We start from the raw sequence: 16730 nt of genomic DNA, 5'->3' as shown, positions 1-16730 counted from the left end.
CCTTAGCTGTTCCTAGGATATTGCACGTAACCCTTTTGACAATCTGAATATACATAAAGCCTTCTGATTTAGTTCTACATCCCCTCAATTTTTGAAGTTTCAAACCGCTCCTCGGGTGTCGTATCTGGCGCGACGCTTACCCCCACCCCCCGGTATTTACCCCCCGGAATATACTCCCCTTGTAAAATGCCCCCGTGGAAAACAACGCCCCCGGGAAAATCACCCCCCGGGAAAATATCCCCCTGTGGAAAATAAGACTTTCCAAATTAGAGAATTTTATTTGATTTTTGTTTTTTTTTTTATTTTCCGTAGAGGGGAAGGAATTTTGGTACTAGTGTATTATGTGCCGCCCACTCAAGTTTACGATGTGTAAAACTTGAGAACAAACCTGTTTCTTCGTTAATTTAGAAACTAATTTGGGCTATATATTTGCACGTTTATTCTGTCACTTGTCTTTGTCTTGTCTCGCGCGTCTGCATGCAAAATGTGTTAGGTACAATTATTCTGTATATTATGAAGTAAGAATTGTTTTCTGACTTCAAACTGTCCAAATATTTTACCCCCCCTCTTATGTGCAGAAATATATCCCAAATTATATATTTCCCATCTATTCTGTCACTTGTCTTTTCTATTTCTAAGGCTTTTTAGATTTCTAGATCTCTAGTCCATCATTTCTATTTCTAAATTGTCATACTTGCCTAGGGTATTGACATGCAAATAAATGCTCAGTGACTTTTTTAAATAAACTTCTTAAATATAGGAAACGAATACATCTGGCTTATTTATATTCTACGAATTAAATTAAAAATAAATAGAGACGATATAAAAAAAGGTAAGAAAAAAATCATCGGTCTTATTTTGTATGCAACTGACCACATTTGAATTTTTCACATTTATCACCATCATTAAATATCTTCAGATTATCATTGACGCTTTTTGGGGCCATTTTTCCAATTACGCTGAAAAAGATGAGTTACAATTAATAAAATAAAAAATTAGAAGAACATGAAGAGATAAAATAAAGAGGATATCTGGGAAGATGAAGCAGAAAATGAAGATTTTCAAGAAACCAGATACAATAATTAAACAGTGTTTAATAAAACTGATCGTTTTTAAGTCGAATAAATTGAACTAACTGAAACGAATGAAGTTAAAGGCTTTTCACGGGGTACTTCAACAAACTTTTTTTACCTGTCCTCAAATTGCATGGTTCCTTCTGAATCTATATCAAGGTGGAATGCTAAGAGGTTTGCCCCCCTCCCCAAAAAACATAAATGACTTTTACTTGACTTGTAAAAACACAACAAAAATGCATGTAAACAAAACTTGATACATTTTTTAATTTTTTTTTGTAAGCCCCCCTCCCAAAAAATGCCTCCCCCAAAAAAATTTCTGGATACGTTCTTGGCTTCTCCGTCTTTTTTTTCGATATTTTTTTAGTAAAAACTAATTTTCTATTAATGTTTCCTTCTTCTGTTGCTGATTCTTTACTCACGTTACATTTATGATTCATCTTTTGATTTTTATTATACCTAAAACGTTAATTCGAGTTTTTTTTTAGCTTTTGAGACAATATTTATCTTATTTAGCTTAACTTATATTTTTGCAAAATTTTGATTTTTCGAGTTTCAGGTTCAATTTAATAGAGTAGCTCTTGGAAATAGTAATTTAGATGCAGCTACGATTTGTTTTTTGAAGTTCATATTCGTTTATTAATTTACAATAATAAAAAATCAAATAGACATTGCAGCCCCTCCACATCAGGCCCCATTGTCCAAAATAGGGGAATGAGAATAAAAGTAAATGAGACAATGAAAAAGGAGCATTCAGATACTATTTATTACCAAAATATTGTTCAAATATTATGGACACCTTCTTTTTTTATTTTTCATCTTTGAGACATTCAAAATTCCATAAATCTTTTTTTTTAAGCAAAATGTTATTTAAAAAACGATCGAATGTTCACATAGCCGCAAGTAAAGGGGCTAGGGGGGTTAGAGCGACCCCGCCCTTTAGTGTCACAAGAAATCACCCTATGCTGTATTTTATGTTTCCTGCATAACTCAAAAACAATCAATTCAAATCAGGTGGTAAAGGATTCCCCAGCCCAATAAAAAAAAACATAATAAAATAAAGAAAGGTGATGTAACCCTCTTACAACCAGCTCGAAAAAAAGAATATACAGTACCATAATCGACACAAGAACAAAAATGGAACCAATTAAAAAAAAAATCTTAACACACACATAAAAAAGGAAAAACAATGTCATACTAAATAAAATTATAAACCACTATTTAGATTTAGCTTAACCTTGAAGAATTCGACAATCAGACATTTGAAAGTGCCACAAGAATGACAACCGCTTGTTACAGCTGAAAAAAATTCTTTACTATTGAAGAAGACACCAGAGAGGTAAAATCAGGACAAAGAATAGGTGTGGCAGGGAACCTTATGCTGTCACAAAACTGAGGATAATCTGATTATCAGTCACTATTCATTTTAACTTAACCTTGAAAAATTCAACAATCAGACATGTTAAAACACCAACATAATGACAGCCTTGTACCACAGAGGGAAGGGTAATTCTGATCCATGCTATTGAAGATGCCACCAGAGAGGTAAGATCAGTACAAAAAAAAATGTGTATTAGGGATACTTATGACTTCAGAACATTATAGGTAATATGATGAGCTGTTGGAAACAAAAATAGGAGGCTGTTCCACGCTGCGACTGTGAATGGCAGATTTTGAATGGCAGCCACGCTAGGCAGGGGTTTCGTAAGGGGAGAGGCAGTTGCCCCCCGATAATGTGGAGAAAAACTATTATATATCCCATGCCCCTTGACTAGCCGGAAATGGACCTCTCTTGCCTCCCCAACAAAATGCTGGGGATTCGCCCTGACAATAGGAAGACAATTGGAACTTTCACAACCAGATTTGGAAAAGTAAAAGCAAGGACATAAGCTGATTTGAGATCTAAGAGGGCTTAAACCTCAGATAGGTTTTCAGATCGATCGAACTGCCGCTGTAATAGCAGTTATAGTATTTGCATGTCTTTAAGTATTATACACCTTTATGAATTGTTCGAAAGATGAAAAGTAATTACTCAAAATTCAGATTTAAAAAAAAATTACTTGGAGAGTATACTTAGATCATAAATTTTTTTTAGATCCTTCTGATTTACATAATGTTCTCTTTAAGTATTTGCCAGTTTCCAAGGCAGGCATGACAGTGTTCTAATATTATTTGAACATCCAAAACGTTAGACAACGCTACAGGGAGCAGATACAGAGAAGAACATATCAAAACAACGCTACAAAGAAGAGAGCTTGACAACCTTAGATAACGATCCTGACTGTAACATGCCAAGTAACATATCCTGACAGGTAGTACGAAGGGTTGTAGCATTTGAAGTAGCACATGCTGTACATCATTATGTATAGTTGCAAAGATGAAAATCTGTTTCCAAAAATAGAGATTTAGAAGAAAAATTACCTGGAGAGTTCACTCAGATTACTATCATCAATTTTTTTTTAGATCCTTCCCTCTTTCAATTATGTTCTCTTCGAGTATTCGTCAGTTTCGAAGGCAGACATAAAAATGTTCTGACATCGTTACAACACCCATAACGTTATAAAGCGCTAAAGAGAACAGATACAGAAAAGAACATAACAGAACGACGTACAACGAAGAGGATATGGCAACGTTATTTCACTCTTGTGACAGCAATATGACAGCTGATACATTCTGACAGTTAGTACGATGAGCTGCTGTAGCATTTGCAGTAGCATATGCTATACATCATTATGAATAGTTGCAAAATGAAAATTTGTTTCCAAAAATATAGATTTAGAAAAAAAATTACCTGGAGAGTTCACTCAGATTATTATCATCAATTTGTTTTTGAATCCTTCCCTCTTTCAATTATGTTCTCTTTGAGTATTTGTCAGTTTCGAAGGCAGACATAAAAATGTTCTGACATCGTTAGAACATCCACAACGTTATACAACGCTAAAGAGAACAGATACAGAAAAGAACATAACAGAGCGACGTTACAAAGGAGAGGATATGGCAACGTCATTTCACTGTTTTGACAGCAATATGACAGCTAATACATCCTGACAGTTAGTATGACGAGCTGCAGTAGTATTTGCAGTAGCACATGCTGTACATCATAATGAATAGTTGTAAAGATGAAAATTTGTTTCTAAAAAAAAACTGATTTAGAAGAAAACTTACCTGGAGAGTACACTCAGATTATTATCATCAAATTTTTTGGAAATCCTTCCTGCTTCACATAATGTTCTCTTCAAGCATTCGTCCGTGTTCAGGGCAGACATAACAACGGCCGTTAGCCTATTCAGCTCTTCTAAGCCATTTTTGTCTTCCATAGCTCTCCCTGACCTGCTTGATCTCCTAAAAAAAACCTCAAATAATGTGGTAAAAGTAATAACTCGATGAGGAGAAAAGAATATTTTCCTCGCATTCGTAATTTGAATTGATTGGCACGTGGAAGAGGTTTTTTTCTGGGGAGGGGGGGCAAAAGGCAAGTAGTATTTTTATCGAACTGACCCTTACAGTCACTCGACTGCAACTCCATATTTGGCAACCAAGTATTCTGCAAATGATGGCAAAATATGTTTTTTGGAATCAAACTTTAGTTTTATTTTATTTCAAACAAGTTTTATTTCATTAAGTACAGAGATATGGGAGTTAGGACTTGTGGTGTTAAAATTCAGCCAAAAATCTGTCTTATAAACAATTTATTGCTCAAAATATTCAAAAATCCCGGGATACTTTTTTACTCTCCTTTTTCTTGTGTGGGAAATAAACGTTGCATTATCTAACTACGTAATATACGAAGACTCTTTAGGCTTCTGAAACAAAGATGAGGGCAATTTTTGCTGTTTTATTTTGGTGTTGGGGGGGGGGTAGACTCTCCAACGGCTCTTTTAGGTAAGAAGGGAATAAATTGCATCATTACTTGGCATGATTGTCAACATCAGAACTGATTATCAAAATTTTTATGGCTTTTTCATGGAAAAAGTAAAAACAAAATTAAAAAGTGATTTCAAAAAGTGAAACACATAATTTTCTTTTTTGAAATACCCTATGAAAAACCTAATTTAATTAAATTTGCTCATAGATCTATTCAAGGGGGTGTAAACGAGGGCAAGCCGTTGCTGGTTCCTTGGCTAGGGGGATGGGTGTCATGGCCAAGTTTTTTTTTTTTTTTAAGGTGATTACGTTAGTCATTTACTAGTTTACATAATATTTTTCGGGAGGACGGGTGGTTTTGCCCGATACATGACAAACCGATGACTTTTGATCCGGTGACTTTGGGAAACAAATGAGCATGGGAGGGGGCCTAGATGCCCTCCAATTTTTTGGGTCACTTAAAAAGGGCATAGAACTTTTAATTCCCGTCAGAACGAACCCTCTCGTGACATTCTTGGACCACTGGTTCGATATGATCACCCCTGGGAAAAAAAAACAACAAAAAACAAATAAACACGCATCGTGCCAAAAAATACAAAATTCCACATTTGTGTAGATAGGAGCTTGAAAATTCTACTGTGGGGTTCTTTGATACGCTGAATCTGATGGTGTAATTTTAGTTAAGATTCTATTACTTTTAAGAAGTCTTTCCCCTATTTTCCAAAATAAGGCAAGATTTTCTCAGGCTCGTAACTTTTGATGGGTAGGATTAAACTTGATGAAACTTATATATTTAAAATCAGCATTAAAATGTGATTCTTTTGACGTAACTATTAATGTCAAAATTCCGTTTTTTAGAGTATCGATTACTATTAAGCCGGTTCGCTCCTTACTACAGTTCGTTACCTCGGACTGTTTGATAATTTTTGTTCGTTTTAAGTTTTTAATATTGCTCCTTACTTTAGGATGAAAAAACTTGTTTTTTTTTGTTTAATTTCTGACTGTTTTTTAAATAATGCAAGGAAATCCTGCTCCCCTCTATGGAAAATCCTTTCCCCATGAAAAATTTCTCCGTGGAAAGATCCTCCCACTTAATCCCTACAGGTTTGTTACCACGAACTATTTGAATAGAGTGACAGAGGAGGGCGAAAGAAACATAAATCCTACCCGTGTAATTTAATTTCTGACTGTTTTTTAAATAATGCAAGGAAATCCAGGTCCCCTCCATGGAAAATCCTTTCCCCATGAAAAATTCCTCCGTGGAAAGATCCTCCCACTTAATCCCTACAGTTTGTTACCACGAACTATTTGAATAGAGTGACAGAGGGGGGAGAAAGAAACATAAATCCTACCCGTGTAATTCGACAAGTCCCAGCTTTCCTTTGATTGCATTTATGAAAAACAAAACCATTTTGACAACTACAATGACACCAAAAATGAAGAATCCAACGGTAAAAACGGGATAGAGCAGGTCCCCTTTGAAACCACCAAGGGATCCAATAGTTGATTGTGGTTCATATCCTTGATCATGCATAGAGTGGCTCGACATCGGGAATGGAGACATGGAAGGGATTGGTGGGGTACCTAATTCTCGAGATAGTAAAAATGGTGACCAATTGGAGCTCGGCATTGAGGGTTGCATTCCTAAAAAAAGAGAAAAAGGTTATCACTTATTCTTTCATAAATTGGGGTGTTAAAAGTATTTTGTTTTGTGTTTTAACCTTTATTGTTTATATTACTAACAATTTACTGCAACACTGCTAGAGGCCAACACGGCTTCACACGCTCCTCCTCCACCCTGGTTCATTCCAAGGTCCACTTTTTATTACCCCCCTAGCTGATAAAACCGACATAAATTCCAATATTCCGTTAGCCTTTAGTTCATAGATATACAATAAAAGTCGCACTCTTGAAAATTTTCGCTCTCCTGAGTGAAAAGATTTTTTCACTTGACATAGTTTCTGTTTTAAGACGCTAAGGATGGGGTTTAACACTGATAGGGGCTTATAAAAACACTGATAAATTGGAGGTAAAAAAATGAGATCTAGTTGAGACACAATAAAAGTCGCACCGCTGAGAATGTTCTTAAACTGAAAACCTAAAGTCCCAAGGACAGTGAAAATTAAATTTGGTCATTTGAATTGGTTAAGTGAAAACTTAACCTGGTGTTTGATATCTGGTGCATCTGGTGTCTATAGTATTCCATGGTCTTTACTTAAAGTACTAAGGGCAGTGAAAATGAAAGCTGATTGTTTAAATAGACTAAGTGGTAACTTAACCTGGTGTTAAGTAATCTAGTGTCTGGTATTTGGTGCATCTGGTGTCTATACTATTCCATGGTCTTTACTTAAAGTACTAAGGGCAGGTAAAATAAAAGCTGATTGTTTGAATTGGTTTAGTGGTAACTTGGCCTAGTTTCTGGTATCTGGTGTCTGATATCGGGTGTCTGTTGTATACCAAGGTATGTACTTAAAGTACTAATAGCAGTGAAAATGAAAGCTGATTGTTTAAATAGACTAAGTGGTAACTTAACCTGGTGTTAAGTAATCTAGTGTCTGGTATTTGGTGCATCTGGTGTCTATACTATCCCATGGTCTTTACTTAAAGTACTAAGGGCAGGTAAAATAAAAGCTGATTGTTTGAATTGGTTTAGTGGTAACTTGGCCTGGTTTCTGGTATCTGGTGTCTGATACCGGGTGTCTGTTGTATACCAAGGTATGTACTTAAAGTACTAATGGCAGTGAAAATGAAAGCTGATTGTTTAAATAGACTAAGTGGTAACTTAACCTAGTGTTAGGTAATCTAGTGTCTGGTATCTGATGTGTCTGGTGTCTATAGTATTCCAGGGTCTTTACTCAAGGCATCAAGGACAGCGAAAATAAAAGCTGATTGATTTAATGGGTTAAGTGAAAACTTAACCTGGTGTATGGTGTCTGGTGCCTATTGTCTGATGCATTTGGTGTCTATATTATTCCAAGGTCTTTACTTGAAGTACAAAGGACATATAAAAAAAGCTCACTGTTTGAATTGGTTTAGCGGTAACTTAGCCTGGTATCTGGCGTCTTTTATATGGCATATCCGCTGTTCTATAGCATACCAAGGTATGTACTTGAAGTACTAAGGACAATGTAAATGAAACGTGATTATTTGAATAGGTTAAGTGGGAACTTAACCTGGTGTTAAGTAATCTGGTGTCTGGTATCTGGTGTATCTGGAGTCTCTTGTATTTCCGGGTCTTTTCTGAAAGCACCAAGGACAGTGAAAATAGAAGCTGATTGTTCGAATTGGTTAAGTTGTAACTTATACAACAATATGCATCTGAAGTTAGTAACGATCTGGAATTTAATTTTACTGAAAAATACCCCTATATAGTTAAGCAGTTTTTTGTAGCAGCGGGTACCAAATTAAAGAAAAAAAAGAAAAAAGAAAAGTAGCTGAAATACCAGGAAATGAAGCTAAAAAGGTGCAAATTTTATTTTGAAGGTGCATTTGTCTTTTGGGATCTATAGATTATTGATTGAATTTTTATGGACTAAAACCGTTGATAAATTCAACTGATTAGTTTTGCTCTTTTCACGACTAATTGTGGCAACACTGACGAAAATGTGGTATTTTCCTATAAAATCCTATAAAATCAGTTTATTAAGAGAAAATAAAGAAAAATTACAAAGCTTTAGACCCCCACAAAGGCTTTTTGACCTGTGATGGTGGGAGACTAAAAAGTACATCAATTAATATAGAAGAAAAGCAACAAAAACAAAACAATGACATATATGCTTACGTAGCCAAATCAATTAATAAACGAATTAGAAAAAAATGATATGGTAAAAGAAAAGAAACGAAAAACAACAAAAGCAAAATAATGACATGTCTGCTTATGTACTAAAATCAGTTAATTAATGAATACAGTAAAAAAAAAAATTACTGCTTCGCAGATTACGAAAGATATACCTACAAAACTAGTTCAAATAGACTGAGTCATGATGTTTTCAGCATTCTTAAAATGTTAAAACTAGTGCTTTATTGAAAACTGAGCTGGCTCAGTTTTTTTTTTTAGAATTATAAATACATACTAAAGATTATCGATATTACGGCGAGTAAAATACTACTTAAAGACGTATAAATTGGTCTTTTATTTTCTGCAGGCGACTTGAGGAATATTTTGCTCCTAAGAATCCAGCTTTTCTGGGGTTTGGTTTTGTATTTTCAGTAAAGGGCTAGTTTCAAGAATTTTACAAATATTGGAGGATATCACGAGTTGATTTACTCAAGCAATTTCTGTAGTTATATCTCGCTTAGTTTACGAGGGAATAATTTTTGTTCTTCCTAAGTTACAACTTCACTGTTTACTTCCATAGAAAACTCAAGTTTTTTACATTAAAATATTTAACATTACCCTAAAAAAGTATTTAATTTTTTTAATATTGTTGCAAGATGTCTCGGGACATATTTCCAAAGTTTTAGAGTTTTGCCAATGAATCTTGGGATAATATGACATTCTTAGTGGCAGCCCTAATAGGGTGCTACTAGAGGCAAAAATATTTATTTCTGGGTACAGATCCCCTTAAAAAGCAAATTGACTAAACATAGAATTTTTGTTAAATATTTTGGTGTTCTTTTAGCAGCTATTTTTCAACAACTTACTGCTAAAACACGAAAAAAAACGATTTTCTAGCTTTTCCAAGCTCTTGTATCATTTATGGCCTGAAACCATAGAGACGGAAAAAACTTATCCCACATATCCCAGATATCTGGGATATCTTATCCCAGATATCCCAGGGGCCAGATTATGAAAAATCGTGAGGTCGCATTTTGTCGTTAGCCTGGGATTACACTATTCTGGATTTACACGGTTTTAGAACTGAAGCACAGAGTACAACGAAAACAAGTGAGAATATGGCCTCCAGGAGTAGATATAGGGGGGAGGTCGAGGGGGACCATAGGCCTCCAAAATTTTTCTGGCATCCTCATTTATTTTCTTTTATTTTATCCTTGTGAATTTAGTCAATTATTGGACCCTTGTCCCGTCCCTCTACCCCCCCCCCCCAAGATATTGCTCTAGATCCGGCTTTACTGGCCTTTATTGTATTTTATTTCTATCTCCACATAACATAATTCCTATTGAATTGCGATTGTTCAGCAGAATAAGTTTTCCATAGTTTTTTTTCGGGGGGGGGGGGCAAAGTTGGAGCCAATTTTCCCAAGTCAAGTGAAAATGACAGTAAAAAATGAGCATACCATAAAGGTATGCTTAAGAAAACTGATCGATTTCTGTGGATGCTTGAATTATGAAGATCTATCTTAGTTTTGACAAGATTCCTGCAGACAACAAAAACTAGCGAGAACCTGCCCTCTATTCCATATGGTCTTTCCCCCGTTGCAACATGAAACATGATCTAATTACTTTGAAGATTTATTCCATTTGAATAACAGAGCTACCTATAATTTATACTTTCAAGTTTCATTTGCTATAGATGGTGTCATTCTTGTCCCTGTAGTGTATATGAAGACAGCGAAAATTGGCGAGATACTGTCCTTTATCCTATTTTCTACTTCTCTGCTTTCTAAATGACTCCTCATTAATTACCACTGTCGAATAGTAAACAAAACCAAGGATTTATTCCTAACATCTAGCAGAGTCTAAACATACTGTCTAACTTCATTTAGAGTTTAGACATATTTGATGTTATTTAATTGATCACCGCGGTATCTAGGAATACCACTCCTTGTCTTATGGATCTCCTTGTCTTACTCCTTGTCTAATTCTCTTAAGATCTTTGGATTTTAGTGCTGAGCTTAGAATCTTATGATAGTCCAGAATTTAGGAATTTTTTGCGAGAATTGAGATATTAAATTAGGAATTGAATGAAAAATAGAAAAAAAGTTTAGCTACTTTGCTCTATCTTGGCAAGGTGTTAGATTAGGAACAAGAAACTTTCAGTAATGAATCCAGTGCCAAAAAGCACACTCAAGGATGGTATTGCCAAGCTTCTATGTTAACCAATTTTCTAAATCTTAGAAATTTTCCTACTTGACAGGTGTAATTTTTATAAAACAACGCTTTGTCTTAATTTTCAATTTCTGTGGTTTAATTCCTGTCATTTGAGTTGAATTTTATGTCATATCAATGTTTTTTTTCTAAATTTAGGAAATTTTTTTTTCTAAATTTGCCGATCTTTGAAACATCCTAAGCTAGGACTGAGAAAAGTTGTGAAGCAGTATTGTCGTACTTCAGTTAAGCAGTAAATTTATTTTACAAGATTACACTTTTATAGCGGAACGATCCTCAAAGGTCAGTGCCCTCTAGAGGGAGAAAACGGGAGCTTGGTAATTCAAAATACCTTCCCAGGACATACTTTAGTCTATTGACCTATCTCTGAAAGTTCCATTTTCCTAACCTAACCTTTTTCCAAGATAGCAAAAAGTAACTAAACTAAGATATGTTTTCAAGCACCGGGTTTGAAGCTTGTTTTGAGCGGGTTCGACAAAAATCGTTTTCAGGTTCTCCGTGTTTAACCCAGCAAAAATTTAAAGTATTTTCATCTTAAGGGTTCCAAGCGTGTTGGTCTCGGGCTCTAAAAAAACTGTAAAATGCTAGAATAGCGTAGTTGAACAAAGGGCCTGATAAAACACTCGCCGTGTTGAACACAACGCTCAAAACGATGATCTGCTAAACCTGTGTCAAACTCCGTGTTGGACGTGGATGTTCCTGAAAAACAAGGCTCTAGAATTTTACAACCCATTTTTCACCAAGCTAGTTCAGTGCTTCTACCTCACTAACCGTCTCCAGCCTTAATTTTATCATCATCAAACACTACAAAACAACTATGACATTTTCCACTCAATTACATCGCTATAGTTGATTATGATTATAGTTGAGTATTATTTTGCCTGTAATAAAAAAAGTGTACACATTACATAAGAAACAAGGGAGATGCTTGTATATTTGTGAGACCTTGGGAAGAAAACACTCAGAAAACTTGAACAGAGGGATAGCAGCTCAATAATTATCTAACATTAACTGTACTTGTCTTACTCCTCCTGATTTCATATTTTTATACCTCTTTATTAGAGATCATGACCTAAAGGGCCAAATCCACGGGGAAGGGGCTCTACCTGGTTTGAGTCCCCCTTCCCCAAGATATCCAACACATACAAAAGTTAAAGGAATATATGTAAGCAAAATTTCGTTGCGGCTATTAATTTTTTCTTGTAAGCCTTCCCCCATCTGAACAAAAATCCCCCCTCTGGATGAAATACTGGATACATCCCTACCTATGGCCTACCTTATCGTTTCATATAACATTTCATTCACAATGCAGAGTCAATTCAAAAAAAAATGTTGGAGTGGGGTGATGTATTTTTCAAAATGTTCCGACGGAGGATGGGGGGGGGGGGGGGTATTTACCCAACATAGCCAATAATGGGAAAGCAAATTTATTTTTCTTTAAATAAGAAGGTTATTAGGTTAATAGGAATTAACTTGCATTGCGGCACTGAACTACAATAAAGTAAATCCTTGCTTGGAGCAAATTAGTCCAAAATGACCCTTTTTTCATCGACGGTGATATAATTATTTAATCATTTTTGTGCCTTCCACAACATTTCACCACCATTCTTAGTATTTATCCCCCTTTCCTCTGAAAAATATCCTACGTAGAAGGATCATGAAATTTTGATTTTACACGACAAAGAGCGGTTTTCATTGGCTGTCAGTGACGCTTCGACTAAAGGCATAAAATATCACTAACGCTATTCCACAATCCTTCTGGTTTGGATTTAACACTTCTGGTACAGTTTTTAATACCTACCAGAAATGTTCATGCGCACTGACAGTGTGAAACCACGCTAGTTCAAAATAGTAATATTTGAGCGTTCCATTTCTAAAATGAGCACGACACTTATGAACTACCTTCGACACCCTGTCATAGTTGACGAGTCATTATCGTTGCTATTAAAAAAAAAGAATAATAAAAAAAATATAAAATATAATAAAAACAAAAATAATAAAATAATAAAAAAATAAAATAAAAATAAGAAAAAAATAATTAAAAAAAAAGAATAAAAGAAAAAGAAAAAAAGGTGAGACTGGGCGGGGTGACTTCACATCCCCTACCTGTCCAGAGGGGCGTCCCACAGGGCTCTGTTCTTGGTCCAATACTTTTCCTCCTTTATATTAATGATTTGATTACGGACCTGGGCCCATCAGTGCACCCAGTACTTTTTGCTGATGATAGCAACTTTTTCATCACCGGTCCTAATTTACCATCCGTCGTCACCTCTACTCAAACCCTTCTGAATAGAGTACAGGAGTGGTGTCTCGTTAACTGCATGACCATTAACAGCAAGAAAAGTCAGGTGGTATTATTTCAAACCCCTTACAAAAAAAATGAAGTTCAGCCAGCACTTGGCCTAAAATATTCTACTAATCTCCTCCCTCAGGTCGAAGTTGCCAAGTTTCTTGGTGTCCACATAGACTCCTGCCTATCATTTGCAACACATGTGTCCTATATCAGAGCCATAATTTTGCGACAGGTAAGTATAATTAATCGTGTGAATTATTTTCTTCCTCCCGATATCCTTGTCACCCTTTATTATTCTTTTATTTACCCATATATCTCATACTGCGGATCTGTATGGGGCAATACTTATCCTTCAGTTACCAATAAATTAAAATCTGCTCAAAACCGTGCCGTCAAAGCTGTTTTTCGGTTGCCACGACTATATCCCACCAAGGACTTGTACTCCGATTTTGGTATTATCCCTTTTGAACAAATCATCAAAAAGTTAAATCTATCCCTTGCATACTCCGCTTACCATAAAAATCTTCCTCCCCACTTATTATCTTATTTTAATAGTAGTAATTCTGAAGGCCACTGTCTCCGTTCATCCAACCGTTCCTTCATTGTCCCCAGGTGTATCTCTAGTTCCGCCCAGCGATCCCCAATTTATAAATCTATAATTCAATGGAATTTAATACCCTCCAGTGTCGGGCTATCCACAAGTTTTCGGACGCTATATAACAATGTACTAAAATCTTGATATTATATTTCTCTAAATGTTTGTTCAATTTGCTTTAATTACCCTTGTTTTCTCTTTCTTTTTTTTTCTTCTCTCTCTTTTTCATTTACAATTTTTTGTTGTTTTAGTCCTTAACAAGTTCGCTTCTAGGATCTTTATTATTATTGTTGTTATGTGTTTTCTTTTCTTTTTGAATAAATTGAATTGAATTGAATTGAATTGAATTTAGTTCTGAAAATGCAATTCCTGCTATTTGAGTAGAATTCTGAGCCATATCAATGTGTTTTTTTTTCAAAATTTAGGAAATGTATTTGCATATATTTAAAACCTTATAAATTGGGATTGAACAAAGTTGTGAATCTGAAAACAATTTTGTTGTACTTCAATTAAGCAGAAGATCTATTTTGCAAGGTTTCACTTTTATAACACACATGTTTTTAAAGGTTATCAAAGATCAGGGCCCTCTAGAAGGAGAATCAGTGGAGGTAGGTACTTCAAAATACCTTCCCAGGACATACTTTAGCCTTTAGACTCGTCCCGGAAAGTTTCATTTTTCTAACCTAACCCCTTTCCGAGATAGCCAAAAGTCAATCAACTAGAATTTTACCCAAAAAACAAAAGAGAAGGATTTTTATCTGGTAGCCAGGTCCAAAACACTGTGACAAAGGAGGTTCTGACAGTCTTCATGAGTTTTTGACATTTTTACAACCGCTGGTCCCGCTCCATATAAAGGGAGTAACATATTTGTCCCTGCTGCTGCAGGGCCCTGATAGGCACGGTGCCTTGATCGGTTGTCCCACTTGCCACCCCGAGGGCTGGCACTAGGCGAAGGTGTAGTCTGAAAAGGTCCTCCTTGGGCATGGCAAAGGCTTTAGAAACATCTATGAAAATTCTATTCCCCTTACTGAACTAGTTTTCAAATCTTCATTTTGATTGGCCAATCTTGTAAGTCGCGGTTAAAAATTGAACCTAATAAATTGCGTACAGCATGTATAATTACCGCTTAAGTCAAGTGTAATTTTGTTTCCACCCACAAGCGTTACCAAAGTTGGGCTTGGGGATAACAGTAAATAAATTTAGTTTTTATTTAAAGTAGAGGGGGGAATAAGTGGGTGAAACCTGCAGAAGAAAAGAGCAGAGCAAATTTGAAAAACGAGTGTTATTCGTTTTTTCTAACATTAGTCACTAACTTGAAATGATGAAAAATCCTACCTATTTTTTATTCCTTAGTCTTTGCTGTCAAAACTGAAACTGAAATCGAAAATTAAAGGGTGAATGAAAGAAAAGGAGGGTGGTGAACTTGTTTCTAAGAAAGTGAGTTTTATAGCCCTTGAATGTTTTAAAACAAGTTCAAGACAGGGTGTTGAACTTTCTTGAACCCACCTGTAACCCGGATATACTTTTTAAATTAAGGTTATTTGGAGGTAAAAGGTAATTCTTTGTCATTGAGGAATTTATTTTGGAATCCGGATGTAGATTATAAATGTGAGAATGGGGAACGCCAAAAATACATTTCTACCGCCATAATTACTAAAAGTGTTAACTGAGCAAAGTATTCATTTTTTAGGTAAGAATATACTTGTTTTGGTATACAGTGAACATTTAATAAAGGTATGAAAAATAAGACACAACCAAGTTGATTCGGTTGGCCACTTAATCACGTTCTTTCTCTTTGGCAGCTCAATTTTGGGTGTGGGGGAATTTCCCATGGAGGGAGAATTTTCTTCGGAGAGGGGGGAATTTTCTCTGGAGAGAATTTTCTGCGGGAGGAATTTTATCGGTGGGAGGTTCTATTTTCCAGGGGTATTTTCCACAAGGGGAATTTGGCACGGGGATTATTTTCCGGGAGATGTTTTCCGGGGTATTTTATGGGGGAGGGGAGTAACTACCTTCACCCTGTAAAACCATGGCGCTCTGGTTTTAAAGTTATACCGTTGCATGGGGGTGCATCTATCCCTAGCCATTGTCTTTCAATCCATATGCTGGATATACTGAACAATCTCCATTCATTTTTGAGGAGTTAATTTAGACTTATAACGCGTGACAGATGGGGATGACCGCTTTCATCTTATTGCGGAAACTGCCGTTTTTATTCGAAATCGAACTACTACGTCTACAACTACAACTAAAAATCCCTTCAACATCAAGCAGCCTGAGGCAAACACAGCAACGCACGCTCCTACTCCATCCTAAACTATTCATACCATCTCTATTTACACCCCCACCCCAGGAAGTTAATATTTCCCTTAAATCTTTCCTTCGACATCCTCCGACCCCGACCAAGGACGACATGCTTTCCGTTATGGTTGGCCGAAAAACGCTGCAATTTTGGATAGTAGCTTTTAAATATTTAAATAATTTTGATTAAAGACCAAACAGTATAAATAGTTGATGAAACCAGTAGCACCCTCTTTTATTTTACTTATATTTACTTATATTTTACTTATACTTACAATTACTTATATTATATTCTATCATATTATTACTTTTATTACTTATAGTATATTACTTATATTATAATTAATTATATTACTATATATTATTTATATAATATTATATTACTTATATTTACTTACATTGTATTTACTTATATTTTACTCTTTTATTTATAAGTCTGAAGCACCCTCTTTTATTTTACTGCGATGTGCATACACCCTTAAACAATCTTTAATTATCGATGCATTATTGCAATAAAGTCATATAACACTGCAATGCGTTCATTTTTAAACAATTCGTGGTAACGAACTGTAGTAAGGAGCGACCCGGCTCAAT

The 16730-nt window shown here is 35.5% G+C and overlaps 1 protein-coding gene across 1 annotated transcript; it reads right to left on the bottom strand.

Moving 5' to 3' along the window:
* Positions 1–768: 768 nt before the first annotated feature.
* LOC136040903 (uncharacterized) lies at positions 769–15244 on the bottom strand. Its single transcript, XM_065725320.1, has 4 exons — positions 15171–15244; positions 6290–6581; positions 4239–4415; positions 769–959 (listed from the first exon to the last, which is right to left on the bottom strand). The coding sequence occupies exons 2-4, from the start codon at positions 6577–6579 to the stop codon at positions 854–856; spliced, it is 573 nt and encodes a 190-aa protein (XP_065581392.1). The 5' UTR covers positions 6580–6581; positions 15171–15244; the 3' UTR covers positions 769–853.
* Between the last annotated feature and the right edge of the window lie 1486 nt (positions 15245–16730).

The sequence above is a fragment of the Artemia franciscana genome, chromosome 21 (genome assembly GCF_032884065.1).
Source record: "Artemia franciscana chromosome 21, ASM3288406v1, whole genome shotgun sequence".
NCBI classification, from domain to species: Eukaryota; Metazoa; Arthropoda; class Branchiopoda; order Anostraca; family Artemiidae; genus Artemia; species Artemia franciscana.
The sequence above is the reverse complement of the archived record's forward strand: the minus strand, read 5'-3'. Positions and strand labels throughout refer to the sequence as shown.

Coding starts and splice junctions, on each gene's coding strand:
- LOC136040903 (XM_065725320.1), bottom strand. CDS start 6,579: ATGCAACCCTCAATGCCGAGCTCCAATTGGTCACCATTTTTACTATCT. Junction 4,416..6,289: donor GGACTTGTCGAATTACACGG/GTAGGATTTATG, acceptor GGTTTTTTTTAG/GAGATCAAGCAGGTCAGGGA. Junction 960..4,238: donor AATCTGAGTGTACTCTCCAG/GTAAGTTTTCTT, acceptor CATCTTTTTCAG/CGTAATTGGAAAAATGGCCC.